At 57.7% G+C, this 26,074-nt stretch overlaps 1 protein-coding gene and 1 long non-coding RNA gene across 6 annotated transcripts; one reads left to right on the forward strand and one right to left on the reverse strand.

Annotated features, from left to right (window-relative positions):
- The first annotated feature begins 864 nt into the window (after window positions 1–864).
- Window positions 865–25,781, forward strand: Inf2 (inverted formin 2). The gene is given in 23 exon segments (XM_021654160.2): window positions 865–1,006; window positions 11,704–12,103; window positions 13,060–13,175; window positions 13,247–13,406; window positions 13,888–13,921; window positions 14,826–14,967; window positions 15,435–15,576; window positions 15,721–16,043; window positions 16,045–16,510; window positions 17,001–17,146; window positions 17,228–17,289; window positions 17,613–17,715; window positions 17,896–17,981; window positions 18,391–18,491; window positions 19,249–19,319; window positions 19,396–19,503; window positions 19,761–19,831; window positions 20,542–20,662; window positions 21,005–21,169; window positions 21,365–21,467; window positions 21,624–21,785; window positions 22,139–22,756; window positions 25,096–25,781. Coding segments are annotated over 22 exon segments (3,720 nt in total). The 5' UTR covers window positions 865–1,006; window positions 11,704–11,712; the 3' UTR covers window positions 25,125–25,781.
- LOC132655309 (uncharacterized) lies at window positions 5,086–13,089 on the reverse strand. 5 transcript variants are annotated; one of them, XR_009593156.1, is made up of 7 exons: window positions 12,952–13,089; window positions 12,474–12,601; window positions 10,179–10,663; window positions 9,940–10,077; window positions 9,128–9,219; window positions 7,425–7,616; window positions 5,086–7,057 (listed from the first exon to the last, which is right to left on the reverse strand). It is a non-coding gene; the product is annotated as an uncharacterized LOC132655309 (long non-coding RNA). The 5 variants fall into 5 exon arrangements; XR_009593157.1 differs by having other exon boundaries at window positions 9,940–10,336; XR_009593159.1 differs by lacking the exon at window positions 9,940–10,077.
- Window positions 25,782–26,074: the final 293 nt, after the last annotated feature.

A 26,074-nucleotide genomic window follows, 5' to 3' on the forward strand; every position in this document is an offset into this window, starting at 1 on the left:
CCCACTGACTAAAGGCAGCCAGGACAGAGGTGAGTCAACCTTGCTGACCCCTACCCAAGAGGTGCCAGACCTAGGTGCTATTGGGTAACAGGAACTGGAGCTCAGACAAGGCTAAAGGACTCTGTGCGGAGGGCTACAGGGGCTGAGTGGCACCCTGGGTAGAGACTGCCGGAATGTGCATTCTAAGAGCAGCTGAGTCCTAAGACAGGAATGGCCACAACTGGCTGGGCAGTGCCCAAGAGCCAGTCAGCACCTGCCCCGGTGCCCTCCCCAGGGTACACACTGCACTCACGGGCCATCCCAACGCTGGCTAGCTATCAAAGGCTGCTCCTGTCCCGGGGCCCACAGCCAGGGTTTCCAGGCCTTGAGATGGGCCAAGCAGGGGCCACAGAATACCGAGACAGCATTTGCAAGCAACCAAGGCTGGGCTTAATCTCATGTGGCAGCGGAGCACACTGAGCCTCAAGCATGTCCAGGATAGAAACAGCTACAAGTCTAAGCCCAAGGAGAAATGATGAGGCTTGGGGCATCAGAGGACTCAACACCAGCAGCCTAGAACAGGGCTCCCGTATAGGAGGCAGAGGTGGCAGGGAACTTGACCAACTCTTGAGTCCACCAGATGGGCAGCGTAGGGGACAGACCAGGAACGCGCTAGGGAGCCCGCACTGACAGCGAGGTCAGAGGCAAAAGGGCCACTCCCAGCAGCTCTCCAGCCCCGTACAGGAATGTCCCACTCCTTCCCATCTCTCCGCCCCTGCACAAAAGCCAGACCCGGGTGGGCAGGGCCTCCTTGGAGACCCCACCCCGCCCCACCCCGGGCAGCACCGCCCCCCACGTGGCTGCCGTCAGGCGGGGCCGCACCTCCCCTTCCTCCCTCCCGCCCCGCCCGGCCCACGAGCGCGGTTAGAGCTTGCGGAAAGGAGCCGCGGAGCCGCCGCCCGCAGTCCCAGACGCTCCGGCGCCGGGACAGAGCACCTCCGCACCATTCTCGCTGCGCCCTCACCCGGTAAGTCTGCGGTTTCGGGATAGCCTGGAACCCAGAGGGAAACTGAGTCTGGAACCAGTGAGGGAAACGATTTGGGGTTGAGGAGCGGGCTGCCGCGTGTGCACCGAGGTGGCCAAGAACCCAGTCCCGCGCGCGCTCTTCGCCCTAGACTACCGGCTGGCGCTGCTCGCCGGCTGTTTGCCCAGGGTCGGACTGGAGGAGTTCCCCCACCTTGCGGCTACCACATCCTGACCATGAATCAGCCACAGTTGAGAAAATAAACTTCAGCTGGAGGTCCGCCCTGCGGGTAGCACAGTACCGGCTTGGGCTTGCGGCCCCGCCCTGACGACTAGCTTCTACAGATGCCAGCTCCGGTGGACTAACTCAGGCCCTTGCAGCCCACTGGCAGACCTAGGGGAGTGACACAGCTCTGTTTCTTGTGGCAACATCTGTCAACCCACATCCTGGGCAAGGACGCTGGGAATAAAGGTGATCTTAGTCGGAAAGCCGAGTGGCCCCCAGTTATGCCTTGGTGGACTCCACAGAGGACCACGGGGTGGAGAGGGCTCCATGGACCTGTCTAACTACCCAGGGCCCCAAGGCACACGGCCACAGATTAGACACACCAGGAGTCAGTGGCAAAAATGCATCCTGCCTGGGGTCCAGGTCTGTGCACCCACTCTAAAGACTGAAGGGAGAGTCAGGAAGTCCCTCCTCCCTAGTGCTCCAGTGGCCTTTGCCTTCTCTGGGCCTCCGCTTCTTTGCCTATACTTGAAGGGTGAGGACAGTGGCTGAGACATGAGCAAGCGTCCGGATCCCTTGTAGCAAAAATGGGTATATGTTCCAAGGCTGGGGACTGAGACTTCTCACTGTTCCCACCCATTGGCACAGGAACAACTGTTCAAGTTGACCCAGCAGGTTCCTCCTAGTGCCAGTAGGTGCTGACCCTGCCTGGCTCGGCCCTCCTACTTTTTCCCTATGCTCCCTAAGGTCCAGTCCGGCACTACCAGAAAGGGCTACCCCTGCCCCCAGCCTCCCCAAGCAGGCTGTTAGCAAGGGTTCTGCTCCTGAACAACAAGGAGTTAACCTTCAGGTGAGCCCCTCACTTTGTGGGGGTGCTGATGGCTGTCGGAGATAATTGCACACGTCTCCATGTGCCGGGACCTGAAAGCACCTACCTTAAATAGATTCCTTCACCTTCTATCAAAGTGCGCTTGTTACAGAGGGAAAAGTTTTCAGGCTCACGAAAGCTGTTGGGGGAGGCAGGGGAATTGCTAGATGGTGGGTGAAGGTGCCACCTGTGGGTGCAGGCAGGCTGCTGCTGGGCCATTGTGGGCAAGGATGGTGGCGTTCTCTGGAGTAGGCCGAATCCCTGGGCTTTGTGAGAACACTAGCGTGTTGGTTCCTGTGGTCTGAAGGTTAGGGCCTTATATTATGCTACCAGACTCCTCCTACTTCTCTGTCTTACAAACAGCAGGGTGCTAGGTGCATAGGCCTTTGGCCGGTGGACGTTGTGTGTTGGAGAGGGTATGCTTGTATGCTTGCCTCTTTCTAGAGTGAGCTGCAGAGCCAGTCTCTGCAGGGCTGCCCCGGGGACCGACCAAAAGGGGGACAGGCCCAGGAGCATCTGATGTGGACAGGGAGGACAGACTCCTTACCATTGGAGGTGTGAGAATGGGGCCCTAGTTTGTGGCCTTCACCCTGGTAGCCTGACTTAAGCTTGGAAGGTCTTGCTGAGAAAGTTCAGACAGCCTGGGCCTTGAGCCAGAGTAGGATCTGAACACAGCTACCCACCTGCCCAGCACCCCGCACATGTCACCCCCAGCTGCACAGGAACTGGGTAAGGGAGCATGCCGGCTGGGGCTGCATTCCCTGTGCCCCTGTCCTAAAGTGTGATTCCATAAGGAACAGGGTAGGGTCTTAACTCCTTGTTCAGGAGCCAGAATTGTGCTAACAGCCTGCTTGGGTAGGTTGGGGGGCAGCAGGAAGGGGGAATAGCCCTTTCTGGTAGTGCTGGACTGGACCTTAGGGAGCATAGGGAAAAAGTAGAAGGGCTGAGCCAGGTAGGGTCAGCGCCTACCTGGTTGTAAGAGGACCCTGCTAGGTCGACTTGAACAGTTGCTCCTCTGCTGGGACCACCTCCGTCATTCCTCAGGCATGTCCCCAAGCTCTCTTCTCGCTTCTCACAGTCTGTGAGCAGGTCTGTGTGCTGAGAGTAGACAAGCCAAGGGCTGATGGGACCCATCTGGAGAGTGTGCAAGCTGCTGTCTATTCTGACAGAGGCAATTCAGATGCCTGTGCTGTAGGCATCAATTCCTTGTACCCATGACACCCCCTCAGGAGGTGGCACCCAGTGATACACCACACAAAGCCCTCTTACCCCCTACCCCTTACTGTGGAGTGTGAGGATGGGGCCCTGATATGTAGCCTTCACCCTGGTAGCCTGACCTGAGCAAATACTCGCCACAGGACAAGGTCTCAGGACTGGACACTGCAGCTCAGAGAACCAAAAGGCCTTGTCCTGGTCAGATAGGCTCTGCTGAGTCTCTAAATAGTGTGAGTGAAAAGCAAGCTCACCCTCCAGCTTCCCTCTCCTTCGTGACTCAGTACTAGGACCTGTTGCCCCTGAACCCCTGGTGCCTGGAGTCATTGGGCATTGGTAGGTGGAATAGGGTGTAACTGAGGTGGTATCATGGTTAGGGTTTCTGTTGCCGTGATAAAACACCATGACCAAAACCAAAACCAAAACCAGCCAGGAGGAGAGGGTTTATAAAACTCTGAGGTCACACTGCCTCATTGAAAGACGCTGGGCAAGAACTCCGGGCAGGAACCTGGAGATGCGAAAGCCAGAAGGGGTGCTGCTTATGGCTTGCTCATCCTGTGGTGCCCAGGACCACCTGCCCAGGGTCGGCTCCACCCACAGTGGGCTGGGCCTATCCACATCCATCAGATAAGCAAGAAATGCTCCCCAGACTTGCCCACAGGCATCCCACGGAGGCCTTTTCTCAGTTGAGGATCCTCTTCCCAGATAACTCTAGCTTGTGTCAAGCTGGCTAAAAACCAACCAGGACAAAGGGTGGGCACAAAAGCCCAGGACCCTTCACCACCATTTGAGGACAGGATGGCTAGTGCTCCTTTCCTGCCCCACCTTCACTATGGCTTTCCTTTTTGGAGGAAACAGACATAGGACAGAAGTAGTGATGGAAGAGTCCAGAGAAGAGGCCGGGTGGCCTCTACCAATCTGCTCCTAGCTCACTCCTGTGGCATGTGGACTCTTGGGAGGGCAGTGGGCTTGAGGATGGCAGGCTGGTCCCCAGCAGCGGCCTCAGCAGAGTTAGAGATCCTGGGCAGCAGCTCCTGCCTACGCTGTCACAGCATCCACATGTTCCCAGGGCTGGACTTGGTCAGAGCCTCCCAGATCCACGTGGATACTGTGTTCCCATGGGCTCTGCCTTGCCAGCAGCATGTGTGGCCTTCACTGACAGAGTTCAGGCGGACTGGAGTCCGGGTGTGAGGCTCCTGGAGGATGGGGAGCCGATGGAAAACTCACATGAATGAAAGGAGCCAACATCAAAGCCAAGCACTGAAGCTAACCCAGGGCCTAGCAGGTCAGGAGGGACACACCTCTCAGCTTAGCACACCTGACAGTGGTAGGCAGAGGCTAGCCCGGGCACCACCATCTCCAGCCAGGACCATCTCACAACCGTTGTCCTCACCAGCACTGAGCAGGACGTTGGCCCTTGATGGTGGTAGGTGTAGCCTGGAAGCCACCTGGACCCCTCCAAGCTTCCTAAGGCAAACTGGCATCTCTGTGGCTCAGTCTCCCTGCCTGGTCCAGGACCCCTGAAACCCTGGGCTGTTGTTTCCACGTGAAAACTCACTCCCTCATCACCCATGTGTCCTCATTCCTGCTCCAGGCACAGCTGCACTGCTGCCTGCGCCCACAGCAGGGAGGTATACATCTGCTCCGCTGGGCCCAGGCTGGGAGGAAGGTGCTGCCTGTCCCACGCCTCTCTGTCCCACTTCAGACACACGCGGCCTGAGAACAGGATGTGTCTCTCAGGGACACCCACACAGAGGGCCCAGGATATAGACAGGAGTCAGGGCTGGACCGTGGCGTGTTGCAGAGTTGTGTGGCACATTTCAGGGAGATGGGCTCTCCTTGGAAGAGAGATAGGAGATGGGAGGTCACCTCTGAGATAGAAAGGATAAGCAGTAGCTTTGTGGTGCTGACAGGCCTGATGGTTGTCATGTGGACAGTGCTGGGTCAGCCAATCTACGCTGAGTGTCTAGGGCTCCGTGGAGAACACCCTGGCCAAGAAAACCGAAGTCCGGAGTGAGCTGGATCTTGCCCTGGTGTCCTCATTTCCCAGCCGGGACTGTGAGCAGCAAAAACAAGAGCAAAGACCAGGCTGAGGATCTTGCTCTCCCGGTCGGGCCTGACAGGCTCCCTGGGGCCAGCTGGCTGGGGAATGCCGAGCGGGGCCAGGGAGGCTTGAGCACTAAGCTAAGAAGCTAGATTCTCAGGGCCCAGCTGACCCTGTGCAGTGGTCACAGTGAGAGTGGCATTCTTTTCTGATAACCAACCATGGTGCTGGCAGTAACACGCTGGTCGTCGTCGTGGAAGACAGAAGCAGGAAGTCCATGGGTTGTCTAAGGATCCAGCGTGTCAGAGGTGAAGCAGCCTTGTCTTCCCTAAGAGCCCCAGCTGCTGCCCCTGGCTGTGCTAGAGGACACAAGCGCTGCCCTTCCCCCACTTTCAATGTGTCTTTGTTCTCTTTGGCCCTGGAAGGGGAGCTTGGAGCTGGACACTGGCAGAGGGTGGGGACTGTGATCTGGCAAATGGGTGGACAGGACAGCTTTCCCATCCTGGGCATGGACAGGGCTGAGGCTGGACTTGGAGGGCAAACTGGCATGCCATGCTTGCCCCCTGAATCCTGAGGAATGTCTGTCCTTCCCAGGTTGAAAGAGGCCTTGCCGAAAACATCTGGGGGACCAGAGGGTACATGGGGCCTGTTGCTGGAGGAATTTCCAAGTATGTCTGATTTTGGAGAGAGAGAACCCAAGCAGATGAAGTCTAGGGGGAGCCTGAGGTCCCCATGGCCACAAAGCCCTGATGGAAGGAAGTTAAGGTTAGGCGCTGGGTCTGCAGCATACTAGCTGAAATCGTAACCCTGTCTTCCAGACTGTGGAGCCTGGCAAACCAGAACCCCAGAGCTGATTCCCTTGTACCTCTCCCTTCCACTAAAGGGGCTCAGCCAGCCACAGGCAGAGCTCAGAAAGCGCCCACATGCACAGATGGCCACCATGGTCATTCCCCTACGCCTCCCTGCAGCTCTCGGAACTTTAAGGACGTCAGAGGGGCAGGTCGTCAGTATACCCTTTGCCCTTATACTTTATGCAGCTGGGGTGTCAGGCTAAGAAAGGGGCCCCTGTAGTGACATTGCAAGTCTGGGACAGCTTGGGTCCCCACATCATCCCAGAATGGATGGAAGTGAAAGCAGCTTCCTGGCTTGGGTGCCTCCACCCTTCCTGTTTCCACCTTGCCTGGGTGAACGTCCTGTAGGGGAGGGGAAGGCATTTTGAGATCCCTTCCCCAGCCTGCCAACAGAATCTCAGACACACTAGTGCCCAGCACCAGCTTCCTCATAGGGAGCGGGGGCAGAGGGGTATCCCCTAGTCCTGGCAGGCATTTTCTGTTGACTATTTCTGTTGCCTTCAGGCAACAGGCAGGTGTCTGGGTGACAGTCCAGGTGTCGGCTGTACTTGAAGTTCCACGGCCCTGTCTGTTCTTTCCGACAGTGCAGGGGTCCCTTCATGCACACTCTGCCCCGTGTGGGCCTTGGAAGTCCAGGGCTCTGCACACCCATTCTGAGCCATGGTGACTGACAAGTGGAAGTGAGCTGGAGTGCTGCTTGGACATCTGCTTCACCTGGCCTTATCCATTCCGTGTCTGTGGCTATGGGGACGGTGGACGGCTTCCTTCTCCGGCTTCCTTGAGGCGTGCTGTGCACATAGGCTGTCTCACCTGAGTTCAGTCAGCTGAGATGACCCACCTGCTGGGAGCCGAGACTGAATGAGAGGGAAGGTAACAGGGGTCAGAGTAGGACAGCAGCTGTCCTTGAGCCCCAGGAAGCTACCAGGAATGTGTGCACTTCTGCAAAAGCAAGGGTTGTCAAGCAGTGGAAATTTTGGGCTCCTGGAAGATCTAAAAATACAGTGTGACAGCCCCTGCCACCCAGTTCCGGAATCCCGCTTCTGCCGTTTCTCCCTCCCACCCATGGAAGACAAGCTCGCTCCTTTGTGTTTCCCCAACCCCCACTGGCTCCAGGCCCAGAAGCACCCCAGGCCCTATTCTGGTGCTGGCAAGGCCCCCTCACAGCTGCCTCTCTACTTCTAGGGGTCCCCTGCCTGGCCTGCCCCTGGCTTAGCCACTTACCTCAGCATCGGCTCATCAGCTCCCTTGTGCTGGCAGTCCCTGAAGGGGATAGGTGCAGGCAGCAGCCTCCCCGGGGCTTAGGTGCAAGGCCTGGCCTGCTGCTCGTGGAGGGATACCCGAACTCTCCGATTGCCTAAGAGCCCAAGGCCAGTAGCTAGCTGCAGGGCCTTCCAGCTCTTAGTTCATGGTTTTCTGGATGTAGAGATGAGGAAGTTGAGGTGTAGGGTCATGTGACTCACCCAGATTCCTTAATGTGTTGGGACACCACCACCACCCCTGTGGGTGCCGAGGGACACATGCAGGACTTCCTAGCCACTGTCTCTGCCTTGGTTTCCCTGTTTGCATGGCATGCTGGGCAAGTGGAGTTGATCCTCCACCCCCACTCGGCCCACATGTGATTACTAGGCAGGGGTGGAAGGCTCTGGAGCTCCATGAGTCAGAGTAGCTGCCCAGGCATGTGGGAAGGAGGGGCGAGCAGCTCCATGCCAGGCTGCCCTAGAGCATGTGGAGGAGGCAGCCAGCTATTATTGAGAGCCACCCTCCTAGGAGGTGGCCCTGAGGCCTGCAGGCCCTGATGCCCTCCTTTCCGGGAGTCCTGTCAGTGGTCAGATCTGGGCTGGTCCCCGTAGACCCTGAGGGAGACCCTGCCTTCAGGGGAAGGGCTGGCCTGTGCCTGTGGAAAAAGTGATGCTTAAGAACCATGTGTAAGCCAGCACGGTGGCGCACACCTTAATCCTAGTATTAGAGAGGCAGAGGCAGGCAGATCTCCGTGAGTTTGAGACCAGCCTGGTGAGTCTAGGACAACCAAGGCTGTACAGAGAAAGTGTCTTGAACGTCTCCTTCCAAAACAAAACAAAACAAAACAACCATGTGTAAGTTGGGTGTGGTAGTGCATGCCTCTAATCCCAGCACTTTGTGAGTTCAGTACCAGCCTGGACTGTCACAGGACAGCCAGGACTACATAGTATTACTACATAGTAATACTCTGTCCTTTTTTTTTTTTTTTTTTTTTTAAGAAAAGGAAACGAAAAACAAAAACAAGACCCATGTACCGGTAAAGACAAGCTGCCCTGAGCGCCTGGATCTAGGGACTGTATCCCAATGGCCCTGCCCTCTGCAGTCCGCTAGTGCTGCGGGAAGTGTGTAAGCACATGAGAGGTTCTTCATGTCTTCATCCCCACCTGCCAGAGCTTGGGCTGCAACGTCAACCCTTCCGCCCCAGGACCATGATTGGGGGGAAACTTGAAAATATTCAAGTAGTGGGTCATCCCCACACCCTGGGCAAAGCCAGGATATCCAGCCCCTCCTGAGTGTCTGCCAGGTCTGGCTCAGAGTTGGGCACTTGGCCGCAGAGCTGGAAGCGGGTGGGAGGGGGGCCAGTCTTCCACAGATGCCATTAAAACAGCTGAGTGCCAGCCATGATAGTGCACACCTGAAATCCCAGCACTTCAGAGGCACAGGGTAGAGGTCAGGATTTTGAGGGTCAGTCTCAGCTATGTAATGAGTTTGAGGCCAGCTTAGAGGATATGAGGCTTTGTGCCAAAACAAGCTCCAGGTATTCTAACTACTGACTCTAGTTCTATATGGATCCCGCTGCAACCAACCCACTATGCGAATTAGAGAGAGTTTGTGAATTTCCCTGGGACACACAGATAGTAAGCACAGGAGTGAGGTTCCATCCCAACCTTACTTGGCACCAGTACCTTCCTGGGTATTCTCCAGGTCTCCCTTGGCAGGCAGAGGCTGTGTTCAGAAGTTGCTGTAGTAAAGGGGCAACCATAGCTCTGTCTGAAGTCTGAAAGCAGGCAGAAGAGGGAAAGCTTTATAGTTTTATAGTGGAAAAAAGGGAAGGCGCAGGATTTCTGCCTCCTGGAAGTCAACCAGAAATGGGACATCCTGTTGCTCAGGAGATTAGCCTTTCTCCTGTGGAAACGTGGCCACAGGGGATGAAGTCTGTCAGTCATTCATGAGGTCCCAGCTACTGGTCTTCCTGGCCAAAGCTGCTGGACTATGGAGTGACCAGGTGCTGTTTCAGTCGAAGCCACCATCACCTGTCCGCACACAGTGTCATCATAGAGAGGCAGACACCTTTAGAAAGTGCTCCTTACTTTGGCATCTTGGTTTCCAGCCAGCTGGCTCTCCCAGGTGGACACAGTCATCTCTGGGGCTTTGGGGGCAGAGCTTCCCCACCCCCACACAAGTTGCCCAGGGCAGTTGAGAGGCGAGCAGAGACCCTAACCTTTGTGTTTGGGGACCTCAGGCCTAGAGCATTGTGGCTCTGGTAATCCTACTGGGGCTCCTGGCCAGAGAGAACTCTGGATGTCAGAGGCCAGGTCTGGGTGAGTTCATACTCCGGCCACTCAGCCTGTGCCAAGGGGACAGGGCCTCTGGCCAATGGAGGCAGGAATGGGGGCGGGAGGCAGTTCTGGGCACCTCTTTGGGCAGCACAGAAGCTGGGGGAGTTGGCAGAGGCCAGTCAACCAGCTCTGTTCTGTGGTGAAGCTTCCACACCTACCGCTGCTCAAGAGGGACCAGGTCCAGGTTGGCAGCAGGAATGAGAAGCTGGAGGCAGGGCCCTGAATGGGTGGGCAGAGACAGCCGGAAAGTCTTGCGCATCTGGGTGAGTAGATGGCTGGATGTGAAAGGGCTTGGTCTAGGATTTGGTGAAAGCAGAGATCAGGGGTAGGATGCTGGGACCCTAGCCAGTGGAGCGCAGCACAGGACCAGGCTGATCTACCTGGACATCCCTCTTACCTACAGGCAGGAGACGCAGCCCTAGCCCAATCTCAGGTGCTCCCAGGAGCCAAGGCAGAGGTACAGAGGAGGACACTGAGGCTCACACTCACTGAGTGGGTGGGCTGAAATCTGCCAGTAGGTCTCCAGGCCAATCCCTGCTACTCTCCAGGCAGCTTCTGAGAGAAAGGAGGAGGGGAGCTGGGCAGAGGCTCTGTCGTGCTGCTGGGCAGTATGCTCTGGGGAACTCACCCAGAGCAACAGGGTCCCAGGTGAGAACAGCAGACACCGAGGACCCAGAACCACACTGGCAACATGCCTGAGCTCTCACTCTACTCAAGTTGTGGTCTTCTGGGGTCTCTTCAGCCTGGGGTCTACCATCCCTGAGAGAGCTGACAACAGTGTGACCTCCCAGCATTCAGTGGGTTTCAGGAACACTTACAGGGGTCCATCGGTGTGAATGTGGGCACAGGACCAGCCTCCGAGTGCTACCTGCAGCCCTTCACCTGTTCAACACGTAAAATGCCCATCTTGAGGCCAGTGGGGAGTACAGGACGAGGCCCTCAAAATGGCTACAGCCATGGGAGCTTGTTCCACCAAGCTCTTTCCCTCAGTATTTTCCTCCCACGGCTCCATGCTGCCTTTCTCAGATGCTAAATATAAGATCTCAGCCAAACATGGTTGCAGGAGAGCCTGGGATGCCCCTGACCTTTGAAGCTGTCCCCAGGGGGTACAATGGGGCAGCATTACAGCCAGCAGGAGAAATGAGTGGATGGAGAAGACATCAAGAAAGCAGTTTGTCTGGTGCTCTCAGGAAAGGCATTATCTGGAGAACGTTTTAGACCAGACTTGCCCATATCAGTGGGGTAGTGGTGGTGGCGTTTGCTTCCAGAGTTGGAGTTAGGACTGTTGCTAACGAACCAGGTAGAGTTCTGTGTGCCGGGGGACTCTTTCTGGATGCACCCACTCACAGACAAGCTGAGACCAGGGGAAGCTGCCACCCACTCCAGTAGTCCTGGGGATCCCCTCACAGCGTGTCCTCAGCCGACTCCTGTGACTTGCCCCTCCTCCCACCGCCCCTGAGGCTGTGGGCAGTGAGGAAGCGCCTGGAACCGGATAAGGGAGCCCCAGGGATGCTGTTATGTTGTGTCATCACCACAGTGTCTTAGTGTTCCAGCTAGCATGGCTGCCGCCGCCTGGTTAAACCCCAGACCTCGCCTAGTTGAACTGGCCTCGCAAGGCATAGGTCTTTAACCCAGCTACCTCTCACTGAGCCTCAGGCTCAGGGTCTTTGTGCATATGGTAGGACATTCTTGTCTGTTATTCAGTCCAGATGGAGCAAGAAGAGGCTGTCAGAACCAGGAACAAAGTACCTGTCTCAACTCCCCATCACTGGCCCACAAACAAGAAACCTAAAAGAGAAACTGAGTCAGCAGACACTGCCTCCATGTGTCACTTATGGCCAAGCTGGCCTCTGACCTCCTAACCTGTGGGTCATTTCCATCCCTGATCAGGCTGATGGCCCTGTCCCTCTCTGTTCCTGCAGTTCGGCAAGATGTCTGTGAAGGAAGGGGCACAGCGCAAGTGGGCGGCCCTGAAGGAGAAGCTGGGGCCGCAAGACTCAGACCCCACAGAGGCCAACCTGGAGAGTGCAGAGCCTGAGCTGTGCATCCGGCTGCTGCAGATGCCCTCCGTGGTCAACTACTCAGGCCTGCGCAAGCGCCTGGAGAGCAGCGATGGCGGCTGGATGGTGCAGTTCCTGGAGCAGAGCGGCCTGGACCTGCTGTTGGAGGCGCTGGCACGCCTGTCGGGGCGCGGTGTGGCCCGAATTGCAGATGCCCTGCTGCAGCTCACCTGCATCAGCTGTGTGCGTGCGGTCATGAACTCACAGCAGGGCATCGAATACATCCTCAGCAACCAGGGTTATGTGCGCCAGCTCTCCCAGGGTGAGCTGTAGGCCACTGTGTGAGGGCAGGGGGCATTTGCGGGCTTGGCAGGGAAAGCTTCCCTCAGGTGAGGAAGGTAGAGACAGCTCACTCGACTCGGGCCTCCAGACCACCTGAGTCCTTCCACCAGCTTACTCTAGTTGTCCCCTCAGTCCTTTGACTACCAGTGCTGTGCTGGCTCTCTCCTCTGGCCTCTAGGCCCTAGTACACAGAACAGCTCCCCACATACGCTCTGCCTGGCTCCAAGCCCCGTAACCAGCACAGGCCTGGCCCACACCCGCTGAGGATATCACCCTCCGCCTTCCGGCACCTTCCCTGGTCGCCACCCCTCTGTACCAAGTAGGCCACCCCTGCTTCTGCCCTTGCATACCTCCAGACCAGCTTTACTTTCTGGAAAACCAAGGTGGCTAGTATTGTCCATGTGTCACTCAAGGGAAGCAGTCAGGGCCCACTGGGGCTCCAAGACCTTCTAGGGAGCAGTGACTAGTGCAGTGGTGTCTGTGTGAGAAAGAAAACCAGGGGTTGCCACATATGTCTAACCCAGGACTCACCAGTCATAGTCTGTCTCCGCAGCCTGGACTTGATTGCACCCCTCCATCAACTCCCTTGTGGCTGTTCTCAGCACAGCCAAATGAGAAAGCACCCAGAGGAAGAAGCTTCCCTAGCTCGGGATGGAGAAGGCAAGGGCTGTCAGGGATGCAATAGCCGAGCCGGCTGCCGAGGCTGGGCTGGGCCAGGCTCTATAGACCACAGATACCTGCCCCTGCCTTCAGGCCCTTCTGTGAGAGGGCCTGTCTGCAGAATACTAGGAAAGATCAGTATGGCAAAGCCAGGGCCTTGAAGTTTACCTGGAGTTGGCATCCCGGGCTTCGGCTCTGGATTCGGATCACGGGTGTGTTAGACTGATGCGGGAGGCAGCGGGGTGCGCCTGCTGAGGTGTTCCTGCCCCTCCACAGCCCTGGATACATCCAACGTGATGGTGAAGAAGCAGGTGTTTGAGCTGCTGGCTGCTCTGTGCATCTATTCACCCGAGGGCCACGCACTGACCCTGGACGCCCTGGACCACTACAAGGTGAGGAGTGGGGAGCTGGGCCAGCAGCACAGGCCCCTGCTGGAGCGCAGCCTGACCCCACCCCCCTACAGGTGGTGTGCAGCCAGCAGTACCGCTTCAGCGTCATCATGAATGAGCTCTCGGACAGCGACAACGTGCCCTACGTGGTTACCCTGCTCAGTGTGATCAACGCCATCATCCTGGGTCCTGAGGATCTCCGCACCCGTGCCCAGCTGCGGAGCGAGTTCATCGGTAAGTGTGTTCACCTGCTGGCCAGGCTTCTAGAAGACCTCCGGGGTGTCTGCTGGGTCAGCCCAGCCAGTGCCACAGCTCCTGGGGAGGTGGGGCTGCAGCAAATCCTGCCCCTACCTTTCATCCCCTAGGACCCCAGGGGAAGGAAGGTGCTGTTCCAGGATCTGGGTGCTTCCTATCACCACCCACTCCTGTGGTAGAGAGGACATCAGCACTGAGGGTTCTGTTTGTAGGTGGCTGAGTGGTAGGGGCAGAGAGGTGACCCTGTTCCAGCTCTGCTCCTTCAGGCAGTGACCACTGGGCAAGCACTACCTTGTATCTGGACTTTGTCCCCTCTGGAACTTTAAGACCCACTGATGGTCTTAAAGGAGGGAGAAGGGAGATAAAGGAGAGTCAAGACCCATGTGACAAGGAGCTGAAGGCAAAGGCAGGAGAGGCCAAAGGTAGCCTCCAGACTCTAACCCCATCCATCTACCCCCAGGACTACAGCTGCTAGATATTCTGACCCGGCTACGGTGAGTCCCTGCTGCGGCCTCCCCAATCCTTCCTTGGGGTTTCAGCCACCTGGCCCAGGCAATATCTCCAGATGGGCTGAAAGGTGTCTTCCAGGAATGACCCTAGGACTCAGGCTAGACACCTTCTTGGGTGCTGCCCATCAGAGCCATATTGCCAGGTTAGTAGAGGGCCTCCTGTTAACGCGGGATTCGGACACCTAGCATGTCTTAGCTGTGGTGCTTACGCCTGCCAACAGCTGCTCGCCTTGCTCTGAAGGTCAGGTGGAGCACAGCCTGGAGTTTGTCTGTTGACCCTGGCGGCTCCAAAGGGAGCTCATCCAGTTGAGAGCCCTGGTCTTGACTACAGTCAGGACAGACCCCATTGGGGGCTCTTTATACCAGGAAGTCAGCATGCGTAGCCTTACTGATGCCACTGCTGTGGAACTAGCCCTGTTATAGGGCTGTGGGACCCGTACCCAGGTGGCTGGGTGAGGGGGTCAGTTAGCAGACAGGCTGAGGGGATGGCAGCACCTGGTCTCAGCTTATGCCCTTGACACCTGACTCAAGCCCATACCCTTTTCATGTGGCCTGTCTCAACTGTGACCTTGGCTATGTTGGTTTTGGTTTTTTTTTTTTTTTTAACCCTCTACATGAGGGCCCAACTCCATCACAAGAATCTGCCCTACCCCAGTTCCTGGAGATGCCCAGGTGACCTCTGGGCAGCCTGGCAGGGTGGGAGGCTCAGACCCTTGAGTTACCCCTCACACTGCCATCCTAGCTGCAGTGCTACAGGCTGGGCCTGACTAGGAACGCTGCCCAGTGTGTTTGAGTGGGCTGAGAAGAAAGAGAGAGCTGGATGCAGGCTGGATCTGTGAGGAAGGGCTTCAGCGGGACAGCAGCTCAACTGTTTGTCCTTGCGCCCTAGGGACTTAGAGGACGCTGATCTCCTGATCCAGCTGGAAGCCTTTGAGGAGGCCAAAGCAGAGGATGAGGAGGAACTTCAGCGTGTTTGCGATGGTGTCAACATGAACAGCCACCAGGAAGTCTTTGCCTCCCTGTTCCACAAGGTGGGGCTTGGCTGTCTCGGGCCAGGGCCTCTGCTTGGCTCAGTCCTATGATGGCCAAGCAGTGGCACAGAGCTGGGATCATAGGCAGAGAGGCTAGGCCGTCCCGGGATGAGCTTCCAAAGAGTAGAGCTGTCCAAGGTGGCCGTGCCTTCCTGCTCCTCATCTAGGCAGTCATTATTGGGGACTTCAGAGAGGTTCAGGGCAGGTGAGGGTTCAGTAGACTGAATTTACCTGGCCCTTGGTCTCAGTCATTGAATGCAGCAGAACTGATCTGGTAGTGACAGTAATAGGTAGGGACCCAGGGTGCCATTTCATGTCTCCTAGCCTGCCTCAGTGCTGCCAGTAGCCCTGCCTCTGAGTCACTCGTGGCCAGGGCTTTAGTGAGGTCCCCCTGGCACATGGACTGGTGGGGATCAGCCTGCCCATGGGAGGGATAGCCAGTCCCTTGTCCTGTCTGGTCACTTCAGGTGAGCTGTTCCCCGGCATCAGCCCAGCTGCTGTCAGTGCTGCAGGGTCTCATGCACCTGGAGCCTGCCGGCCGCCCGGGCCAACTGCTCTGGGAGGCCCTGGAGAACCTGGTGAACCGGGCTGTGCTCCTGGCCAGTGATGGTGAGAAGCAGGGAGGTGCAAGGCATGCCACAGGGCACGGCCTGCTGGGAAGACCCTGAGGTCTTTGGTCCTGTGGGGAGGTGGCCTCCCTTAGCCTTGTTTTCATCTCTGGCTCCCGCCCCTGACACACCTTCTTCCCCGCAGCCCAGGCTTGCACCCTGGAGGAGGTAGTTGAGCGACTGCTGTCTGTCAAAGGGCGACCCCGACCAAGCCCCCTGGAAAAGGCCCACAAGAGTGTCCAAGCCAACCTAGGCCAGAAGCAGGACAGTTCCTCCCAAAACACTACTGCTCCCACAGCTAGTGGGGAAGGCCAGCAGCCAGCAGTGGCCTTTGCCTGCCAACATGTGGGCAGCATCCAGACCTCCAGCTGTGACATAGCTCCACAGCCAGTGGTCCTCGAGCAGCGGATAGCAGCCTCACCTCTACCTACCCCACCACTCTCCAGCTCTACCCCCGTGCTCCCGCCACCCCCCACCCCCTCTGCCAGGCCCAGGGGCCACCTCTCCCCCAGCACCCCCTCCACCCCCACCCTTGCCACCCCCTTTGCCAGGCTCAGGGACCATCTTTCCCCCTGCACCCCCACCCCCACCTCCCCTACCAGGCTCAAGGGCTGCATCTGCCCCAGCACCTCCGCCACCTCCACCTCTGCCTGACTCCTCCAGGACCCCGCCCCCACCCCCGCTCCCTGGCATGGGGTACCCACCTCCGCCCCCTCCCCCTCCCCCACTGCCTGGAACAGGCTGGACTCCTCCACCTCCTCCCCTGCCTGGTTCATCGGTCCCCCCCATGATGGGTGGTGTGGAAGAGGTCATTGTGGCCCACGTGGACCACAGCCTGGGCTCAGCCTGGGTCCCCAGTCACCGCAGGGTGAATCCACCCACCGTGCGAATGAAGAAGCTGAACTGGCAAAAGCTGCCGTCCAATGTGGCACGAGGTGAGCGCTCCCTGTTGCAGGCCAGCCTCTGAAGAGGGTAGGTGCTTACTGGTCACCCTGTGAGCGCCCGCCATTCATGTGCCCACTGTTGCTTAGCCAGGCAGCCAGGCCCCTCTCAGGCTCAGCTCCTCTGTGTCTTGCATGGGACTGAAGGCCACCTCAGAGTAGTCTCATGGGCACACAGCCGCCGAGGGTTCTGCCTTGCCTTGCTCTGTAAGGCTCTCTGTATAGTGTCCTAGGTGGCAGGTGCTGGTGCTGAGAGAAGGCCAGTCAGGAAGAAATGCGGTCACCTTCCCAGTGTGGACATGTGCCCACATGCTTGCGCATAGCCTGACAGCAGCTTGGAGGCTGGATCAGATATTCAAGCCAGGCTGGGCTCCAGGCAGCATCCTGTTGAGGCCTCAGAGGCCTTGGCACTCGTGCCTTTGGGCCCCACACCCACATTAAGGACGAGTTTCAGCAATGAACCTTGCCTGCCCCTCCCCTGTAGAGCGCAACTCCATGTGGGCCACACTGAGCAGCCCCTGCACAGAGGTGGTGGAACCCGACTTCTCCAGCATTGAGCAGCTGTTCTCCTTCCCCACGGCTAAGCCCAAGGAGCCCTCTGCTGCCCCCACCAGGAAGGAACCCAAAGAGGTAAGAACAAAGACAGGGCCCATGGGTGGGGTGACGTCCTCTGCCCACCCTCCAGATACCAGCGAAAGGGGGGTTTTCTAGGTCACTTTTCTGGACTCCAAAAAGAGCCTGAACCTGAACATCTTCCTGAAGCAATTTAAATGGTGAGTGAGGGATGTAGTGTGGTGAGCGGTGAGCTTTGCCAAGCATCCCAGCTCTGCCCAGCAGTGCCCTCTGCAGGCTGGCCTGGTCCATGCATGCTCCATCCCCAGAGCAGGAGACTGTGGATAGCTGCCACAGACTGTCTCATCTGAGATTCCTGTGGGCTGGGGTAAAAGTGAGGCTCAGAAAATCACTGAGGTAGACTCTGAGGCAAGAGAAGCCTCAGCCCTTCCCCTAGTTTCTAAACCCTTACCTAAGAGCCTCCTCCAGATGCTTGTTGGCCACCCCCATCTCTAAGCATGACCCCTGACCTCACCCTCTGCAGCTCCAATGAAGAAGTCACCAGCATGATCCGGGCTGGTGACACAACCAAGTTTGATGTGGAGGTTCTCAAACAGCTCCTAAAGCTCCTCCCAGAGAAGCACGAGGTGAGCCGGGGCCCAGATCAGTCAGAGGAAGTGGGGACAGCAAGGCCCTGACCCCTGTCACCGCGCTGGTGAGCCACAGAAGGCTGGAGCCACCTCGGACCTTCCCGAAGGGCTGCAGCTAGACAGGCATTGGGCAGGCAGACCACCGGTTCCTATGTGTGCCCACCCCCACCCCTGCAGATCGAGAACCTGCGGGCATTCACTGAGGAGCGGGCCAGACTGGCCAACGCTGACCAGTTCTACATTCTCCTCCTGGACATTCCCTGGTGAGCACAGCAGCCCTGGGATCCTGCTTAGCCTCGGGAAGGGGAAGGTGGGGAGAGGAGGGCAGGAGCCCAGCTCGGGTCAGGAAGGCAGCTGTACGAGTCCCCAGGGCTCCGAGAATGAGCCATCTAGTCTGGTATCTAAACGTTTCTCGTGTTCCTTGTCCCTTCTCAAAGAGCAGAGGTGAAGGAAGCCTCTTTGAGTCCTGAGGCAGGGTCTTCCGGAGAAGCTCCAGGCATCCTGGGCTGCCATTGAATCCCCCAGGCGGGCCCTACTTTAGGAATGTGCGTGTTCCCAGCCCAGGCTGTGGGGACTCTCCCTCCACCCACCCACCAAGGGCAGAGCGTGCTCTCAGTGGCAAGCATGGTAGAGCCTCCGGGCCCTGACCCCCTGCTCTGCCCTCTGCACCAGCTACCAGCTTCGGGTGGAGTGCATGATGCTGTGCGAGGGCACGGCCATCGTCCTGGACATGGTGCGGCCCAAGGCCCAGCTGGTACTCACCGCCTGTGAGAGTGAGTGGGGCCCAGAGGCCTGCGGGGCTGGGAGGAACAGGCTTGCCACATGTGACAGCCCCTGCTACGGCCACTGAGAGCTGGTGAGGTGCTGACCCTCCCCATCTGCAGTCACCTCCGCTCTGCCGCATGATACACGCACACACATATGCCTGTACACCCTCACTGCACACATGAGTCAGGACACACACTTCATGCCCACAGGGACGGCATGCATGCTCATGTGCATATTCATATATAGCCACTCACATGCATGCAGAAACACAAGGATGTCAGCGTATGTACCCATTCTATGAGTAAAGAACGGTAGAGACCTGCTTGGCCACAGATCAGGGACACAGATGGGCTCCCGTGGTCCAAATACAGCTCACTTCTCCCAGGCACACAGCATGGTACATGCCTGCTCCCATCCTCCGAGCTGGGAGGGTCCTCCCTGCACCCCACAGGACAGACCTGAGAACTGGGGTGGCCACAGATTGGAAGAAGCTCCTCTAGTGTTCCAGCGTTGTCACCAGAGAGCATGGTGATGGCCATACACGTGTTGGAGCGGAGGGTCCAGCAAACAGGGGCATTGAGAAAGCGTTTCCAGAGTCCCTGTGCTGGTCAATGGTGGAGGAGTCCGTGGTCCCATACAGCCCATGCCTTGTTTCCTTTCTGTCGCTGTGATGGGCCTGGGGTCAGGAAACAAGGGAAGCAGCCACACCCCTGGGTACCTGGAGGCTTTGGACCTTCCTTCAACCCCGCCCATCCATCACAGGCCTGCTCACCAGCCAGCGGCTGCCTGTCTTCTGCCAGCTGATCCTCAAGATTGGGAATTTCCTCAACTATGTAAGACAGAGCTACCCTGTGGGCCACCTCCCACCACACCCTGGGAGTCAGGGGACTGATTCCCTGTCCCTCACAGGGCAGCCATACGGGAGATGCAGATGGTTTCAAGATTAGCACGTTGCTGAAGCTCACAGAGACCAAGTCCCAGCAGAGTCGCGTGACCCTGCTCCACCACGTGCTGGAGGTGACCCCTGGGGAGCCTGAGGGTGGGGCGCCCCTACGGTGGCCATCCCATACTCGGTCCTTAGCCCTTTATTCTTGAGACCAGGACAGGACACTGCCCTTCCCCAGCAGGCCATAGCTACCACCGTACACACACACATTGGCACAGGCTCATGGCAGGGTTTAGAGGCCCCAGGAGGGTCAGAGGGCTGATTCTGCTCACAACTGTGCAGGCTCAGTGGGGTCAACAGGGATCTTAACGGGCACATTATGCTGCAGGAAGTGGAGAAGACCCACCCGGACCTCCTACAGCTCTCCCAGGACCTGGAGCCACCGTCTCAAGCTGCAGGGTACGTGTTTCTGCCCGCCTAACCCCTTAGCAGGCCCCGACCTCTGATCCCAGCCTCCTGGCCAGCAGGGCCTGGCCACAGCTGAAGCATAGCCCTGTGCCTCAGGACTCTCAAAACAATGCTGACTTTCACCTTGGGATGGGACTGTGTGAGCTGTAGCTGTGTGGCTTAGATCAGAGTGGGAAGCCTAAGAAGGGAGGGGGTGACAGCCTGGCACAGCCTCTCCACAGAGTGAACCTTCACCACAGCGTAAGCTAGGTCACGCCACCCCACGATACAGAGGAGGAACCTGAGGCTCAGGGAAGGGAAGTGGTGTCAGCTTCCTGGGTCTCACCACCCAGCAGAGAGGCTAACCGAACGCCAGCTGCTGAGTCTCTGCTCCCATGCCTTGCTGCCCTGGGAGCTTTTGGTCCAGCAGCTGCTGGGCCTTAGGGTCAGTGAGGCATGGATGCAGTGGGCCCAACAGCTGAGCCAAGGTTCTCAGGTATGCCCAACATGGCACAGGCCCTGCTCTACAGTGAGGAGCCAGTATGCCAACAGATCTGGCTGACTTGAGTGTCACTAGAACAGGCACCTAACCCACCATACAGGGTTGGCAGAAGGGTTCGTGAACAGCCCTATACCGTCTCTGTACAGTCAAGGGCCCACTGTGACTGCCTGCCGGCTGATGTGTGATATGCTTGCCCATCTTGCCTCTCGGTGCCTTTCAGAATCAACTTGGAGATCATCCGCTCAGAGGCCACTGCCAACCTGAAGAAGCTTCTAGAAATAGAGCGGAAGGTGTCCACCTCAGTCCCAGAGGTGCAAAAGCAGTATGCTGAGCGCCTCCAGGTAAGCTGAGCGGTGAGAGGCCTGTGACTGTCGGAAGAGGCTTCCCGAAATGTCCCTGGGGAGGAGCACAGATCCTGGGATGTCCAGGGCCATGGGAATTGAGTAGGTGGGTGAGCAGCTCTGTTAGCACAGGCCAAGGAACAAGAGGGCCTGAGTCAGCAGAGCAGCTTCTGGGATTTCCTGTGGGGTGTGGACTCCCTGGCCCCAGGCTGAGGCAGCCAGGGACATCCATCATGCCACAGACCCTGTTCTGTGTGGAGACCTCTGCCTGAGGGTCCTGTGCCTTAAGGCCTCAGCAGCATTCTCCTGTGGCTCACTGCATGGTGGCTGCTATGTCCCCAGGGCAGCATTGAGGCCTCTCAGGCACTAGACAAGGTGTTTGAGGCCATTGAGCAAAAGAAGCTGGAGCTGGCTGACTACCTGTGCGAAGACCCCCACAAGCTGTCTCTCGAGGACACATTCAACACCATGAAGACCTTCCGAGACCTCTTCACCCGCGCCCTGAAGGTGTGGTGGGTCCAGGGAGGGTTAGGTGATGCCTGAGGCCAGAGTGGGGTTTCCAGCCAAGCCAGGCAGAATTGGCTCTTTTATTCCCAGCTGTGGATAGGTACAGCTGTGAGCTGTACCCCACCCTACTTGTCCCTCGGTATACCCATCCGTGGGTCACTGGGTGGATGACAAGGCTCCTGTCTGTGTGAGCAGGAGAACAAGGACCGGAAGGAGCAGATGGCGAAGGCAGAGAGGAGGAAACAGCAGCTGGCAGAGGAGGAGGCACGGAGGCCGAGGGGCGAGGACGGGAAGCCTGGTGGGTCTCAGGGGTGGGTGGGAACAGTAACAAGCTTTGGGACCCAGGTGGGGCTGCTCGCCTTCCTCTCCCAAGCCTTTCAGCACTTTGCCAGCTGGGGTTTCTAGGGTGGCCGCAGGGCCTCTGAGCTGCTCTCTGAGATTTCTTGCTCTGCAGTCAGGAAGGGTCCTGGAAAGCAGGAAGAGGTGTGTGTCATTGATGCCCTGCTGGCAGACATCAGGAAGGGCTTTCAGCTACGGAAGACTGCCCGGGGCCGAGGAGACGCCGAAGCAGGCAGCAGAGCGGCTCCAGCAGATCCTCCAAAGGCCACAGAGCCTGGTAAGACCTGAGCCTGTGACCTTCTCCCCATTCCCTCCCACTACTGGGAATCTGGAAGTGGGTGTTTTGGTGGCCCAGTGGGTGTCTGCCAGTCCCCTGTGTGTGGCTGCCAGTCCCCTGTGTGTGGCTGCCAGTCCCCTGTGTGTGGCTGCCAGTCCCCTGTGTGTGGCTGCCAGTCCCCTGTGTGTGGCCGCACTGAAGGCACTGCCCTGCCTTGACCCACAAGAAATCATGCTGGGGGAGTCCTGAGAGTGGAGTTTGTAGTAATTTAGGAAGGCTCACTTCAGACGTGAGACCAGAATGCCTAACAAGAATGGCCTCTGCCCTTCACTGACATATCCCTCCATCCACAGCAACTGCCAGCAATCCTATACAAGGCACAGACCACCCTGCCTCAGAGCCAAGCTCGGATACCACAGCAGCTGGCGAGCCACAGGGCTGGGACCTTGTGGACGCTGTAACCCCCAGTTCCCAGCCCTCCAAGGAGGAAGGTGGCCCCCCAGACCTAGAGAGGCGTTCTTCCTGGTATGTGGATGCCAGCGACTTCCTGGCTCCTGAAGATACCCTGAAAGCCCAGCCCTGTGAGGGCGTCTGGCCAGTGACTCTGGGAGATGATCAGGCCCTGAAGCCCCTTGAGTTCTCTAGCAATAATCCTCCTGGATTTGAGAGCTCACACCAGGACGCTAGGGATCGTGAAGCCTCGAGGGATGTCCACCAAGCCAAGGCTGACAGTACAAGTGACGGGCCAGAGGATGCCACCGAGCGAGGCCACAGCCCCCTGCTCCCCCACACAGGCCCTGGAGAGGATGAGGACACTCCGGAATCTGCACTTGACACGTCCCTGGACAGGTCCTTTTCCGAGGACGCAGTGACAGATTCCTCAGGGTCCGGCACCCTCCCCAGGGGCCGAGGCCGGGTCTCAAAGGGGATGAGCAAGCGAAGGAAGAAGCGTCCCTCAAGGAACCAAGAAGGTAAATGGGAGGTGGGCTGTGGTGAGCAAGGGTAGAGGACATCCAGTGGGCACGTGGTTAAAGCTCATTGTCCCACGACAGGGCCTGGGACTTCTCCCTGCTACCCAGCTGGTCCCTCCCTTACTCCGGCGGGTACTCCAGGCTCAACAAGCATCCAGGAGAGAGGGTGATTCAGTGGGGGCACAGCACTTCACACAAGAGGGCAGCTTTGGGAGCCACTGCCTGCGTTACCCTCACCTGCAAATTCCTGCCTTCACACCCCTTCTGCGGGGAGTGGAGCAGGGTGGCCCTTGGCTCTTGCTGCTGCAGGGTGGTCTGGCGTTAAGTTCCATGATGCCTTTGTCACCGTGACCAGAGAGTCTGGGCTTTGGCCTGGTGGTCTATCTCTGACCCTGACAAAGAGAGTTAGCATGGCCAGCCTGGCGCCCCCAGATCTACCACCCTAAGTTCAGGGCTGCCCCCCTGTGAAAAGCTGATGAGTGTGTTTCTTTTATTTGAAAGCAGAGTTTGCCCCTGATTCTGATGATAATAAAACAAAAAGGCTGTGTGTGGTCCAGTGAGGTACGTACACAGCCTGGCTTGCGTTGACTAATGGTGGCGGCGGGTGCTGGGGCCTCAGCCTGCTGCCTGGCCCTCCTGGGCACTAACCTAGCTTGCCTCTAGCCCTCTGGGTAGATCAGCAAACCTCTCCTTTGGCTCGTGGTGGTGGTGGTGTCTTTGCTGTCCCTGCCTTGTTAGAGAAGGCCCAGCTGCCAAGCCTTGCCTGCCAGGGTCTTCTCTCCCCAAGCTGGACACAACCTCAGAGCTGGACTCCAGATGAGCCTCAAAGGCAGGGTAGATAAAGCTAAGCTGGGCTCCCTGTAGGGAGGGGACCTCCCCTTGTGGGTAGAGTGGGGGGATCTTTTGGGGTGGCTGTTGCCTGGTCAGACTGTTGCAGGACAGACTGAGGTTGTTCCTGTGTGTCTCAGCCCTACCCACTGTCATGGTAAATCTGCAGCGTTCCCAATCCCAATTCCTAGGAGACACTTTCCCTCTACATGGGGCCCATGCCCCCAACACTGCTGCAGCTCTCCTGTGGTCGAGGCTATGGTCAAGCACATGCCCCAAAGACTATAAGGAAATGGATGTCTCAAAAGCAGATGCTGCCAGAGGAAAGGTGCATGGCCCCCCTCCCTGAAGCCAGGGACAGAAAAGGGTCAGTTTAGATGCCAGGTCTTCCTTGTAGGTACCATAGGGTCTTCAGGATCCCACTCATGGCAGGACAGCCAGGGCCAGTGATGCAGTTGGACCAGCTTGGGACCCTGCTCCATGGCCAGGCATCTTAGATGGAAAAGGCCCAGCTTAGGACAAAAAAGCCTGGCACATTGTGAACTCTGGGAACCGGAGATTTCAGGCACCTCTGGCCATGCTCGGGGAGCCTGCGTCTGCCTGGCACTCTGAACCTGCTAGCCACTGGGCTGAAGTCTCAGGATGGAGGTACAAGGATGAGGTCTGTGGGTGCATTGTAGGGAGGACCCACAGGTCAGAACTGGAGTTTACCATTACTTCAGTGCTGCTGACCCTGCAGTATGGACTGCCCCGTGAGGTGATGCATTTTGATGGATACCAGCTCCTGTGTCCCTGGATCGGCAGCCTCTCCGTGCCGACTGAGCACCGCTGTTCTAGCTAACCAGACTTGCTACACCCCTGCCTTAGCTGGTTCCTTGCCCCACTCCCTGCGGATATCCTGATAACACTCGAGGCGAAGTTTTCATGGCTGGCTACTGCCCCATTCATTCTCTCTTATCTTTTGAGCAGATTTTCAAACTCAAGCCTCCAAGGGAGAGACTGGAACCCCACCACCACTGGTGGGAAACCAGGCATTTTAGGCTGCACAGAGAGTTGGGAGCGGGGCTCCTGCAGGCTCGGGTTGGAGGCAGTGAAAGCATGTGGCTGGCAACCCAGGGCTCTCCCCCGTCAGCAGCCAGCCAGAGAGAAAGCAGGAAAGACCAAGTCAAGCTCAGAGGGCTCAGTGTGGCTTGGTGAGAGTAGAGAGAGGGTATGGGTCTGGCAGAGAGTGGGTATGCATCTGAGAGGTAGAAAGTAAGCCACATGGAGACCACCGAAGACAGTCAGGCTCAAGGCAGCATGCCTGGCTCTGACAGCCTCAGCAACACCTGCTGGTATCAAGTTGGCTCCAACCCACTCAGATGAACTCCGCTGCCCCAGTGAGGAACCTGGGGTCACTGTGGACCTGGATACACCTCATAGCCTTGGCAATGGCAGTGAGACCCTGTACCAGGCACCTAGAGCTTTCCGAGAAAGGCTGCTCCTGATGTTGTCGTTTCCTTCCCCCACAGGCCTCAGGTCCAGGTCCAAAGCCAAGTGAGTGTCGGCGGCGGCTCAGCACAGCAGCGGGTGCTGGGTGTGCCGCCTGGAGAGGCTCTTCGGAGCCGGGCTGGGACTGGGCCCCCGGGAAACTGAAACTCCGTGCCTTACCCAGCCAGGATTCTTGGGAGCCTCTGCCATTGATGCTAGGACCTGGCCTGGCATCACCCTGGACCACCTGCACGCTCGTAGCCTCACCATCTGCTTTGCAAACCACTACCCACCCTGTCGCATGCACCATGGGGGTGGGAGGGAGGCTCCTGTCTGGCTCTAGGAAGAGAGAGGTGCAGGCACCTGTAATGGACTAAAACACCCCCGCTCTGCCTCGGTGGCTCAGTTGATTTTTAGCTGAGCACCATTTTCTGCATCTTTATTCTGCTGTGGCTGAGTTGGGAATAGTGACAGCCGACAGCCGAGGAAAGTTTGTTGGAAGTGCTGTGGGTAGTTCCTGGCTGGTTAGGCCCCAGGGAACAACAACAACAAAAAAATTTCATCTGAACAATGGGTGGTGACCACAGCATCTGCCATCTCCCTTGGTGTCTGCCAGCAGGGAACGGGCTACCCCTGCTCAGACCCTCTGTCCCCATTCTCAGGTGTGCACTGTTGAGTCTGCAGGCCAGCAGGGATTTTAACCAATAAAGTGCACCCGTGTCTGTCATGATTGTCACGTGTAGACCACTGGAATGAGTGGTACCATTGTGGAGAGGCTCCTGCTACCTTCCCATGTAACACTGGGGTGATGGGACTGAGAGAAAGGCTAGGTGGGAGGTGCATGGTTGGTTGACAGGTGGAGAGAAGGCGGGGTGAGCCAGTTCAGGGGCAGGTGATATATGTGTGGCCAAGGAAGTCTACTCTCCTTCCAGAAGTGGAAAAGGAGCAGGTGAGGAAGCAACCACCTGTAGTTTGTATCCTACACATGCTGCTGCCCAGCCTGAGCCATCTCCTGCATCT

This window comes from Meriones unguiculatus, chromosome 7 (assembly GCF_030254825.1).
Source record: "Meriones unguiculatus strain TT.TT164.6M chromosome 7, Bangor_MerUng_6.1, whole genome shotgun sequence".
Classification (NCBI taxonomy): domain Eukaryota; kingdom Metazoa; phylum Chordata; class Mammalia; order Rodentia; family Muridae; genus Meriones; species Meriones unguiculatus.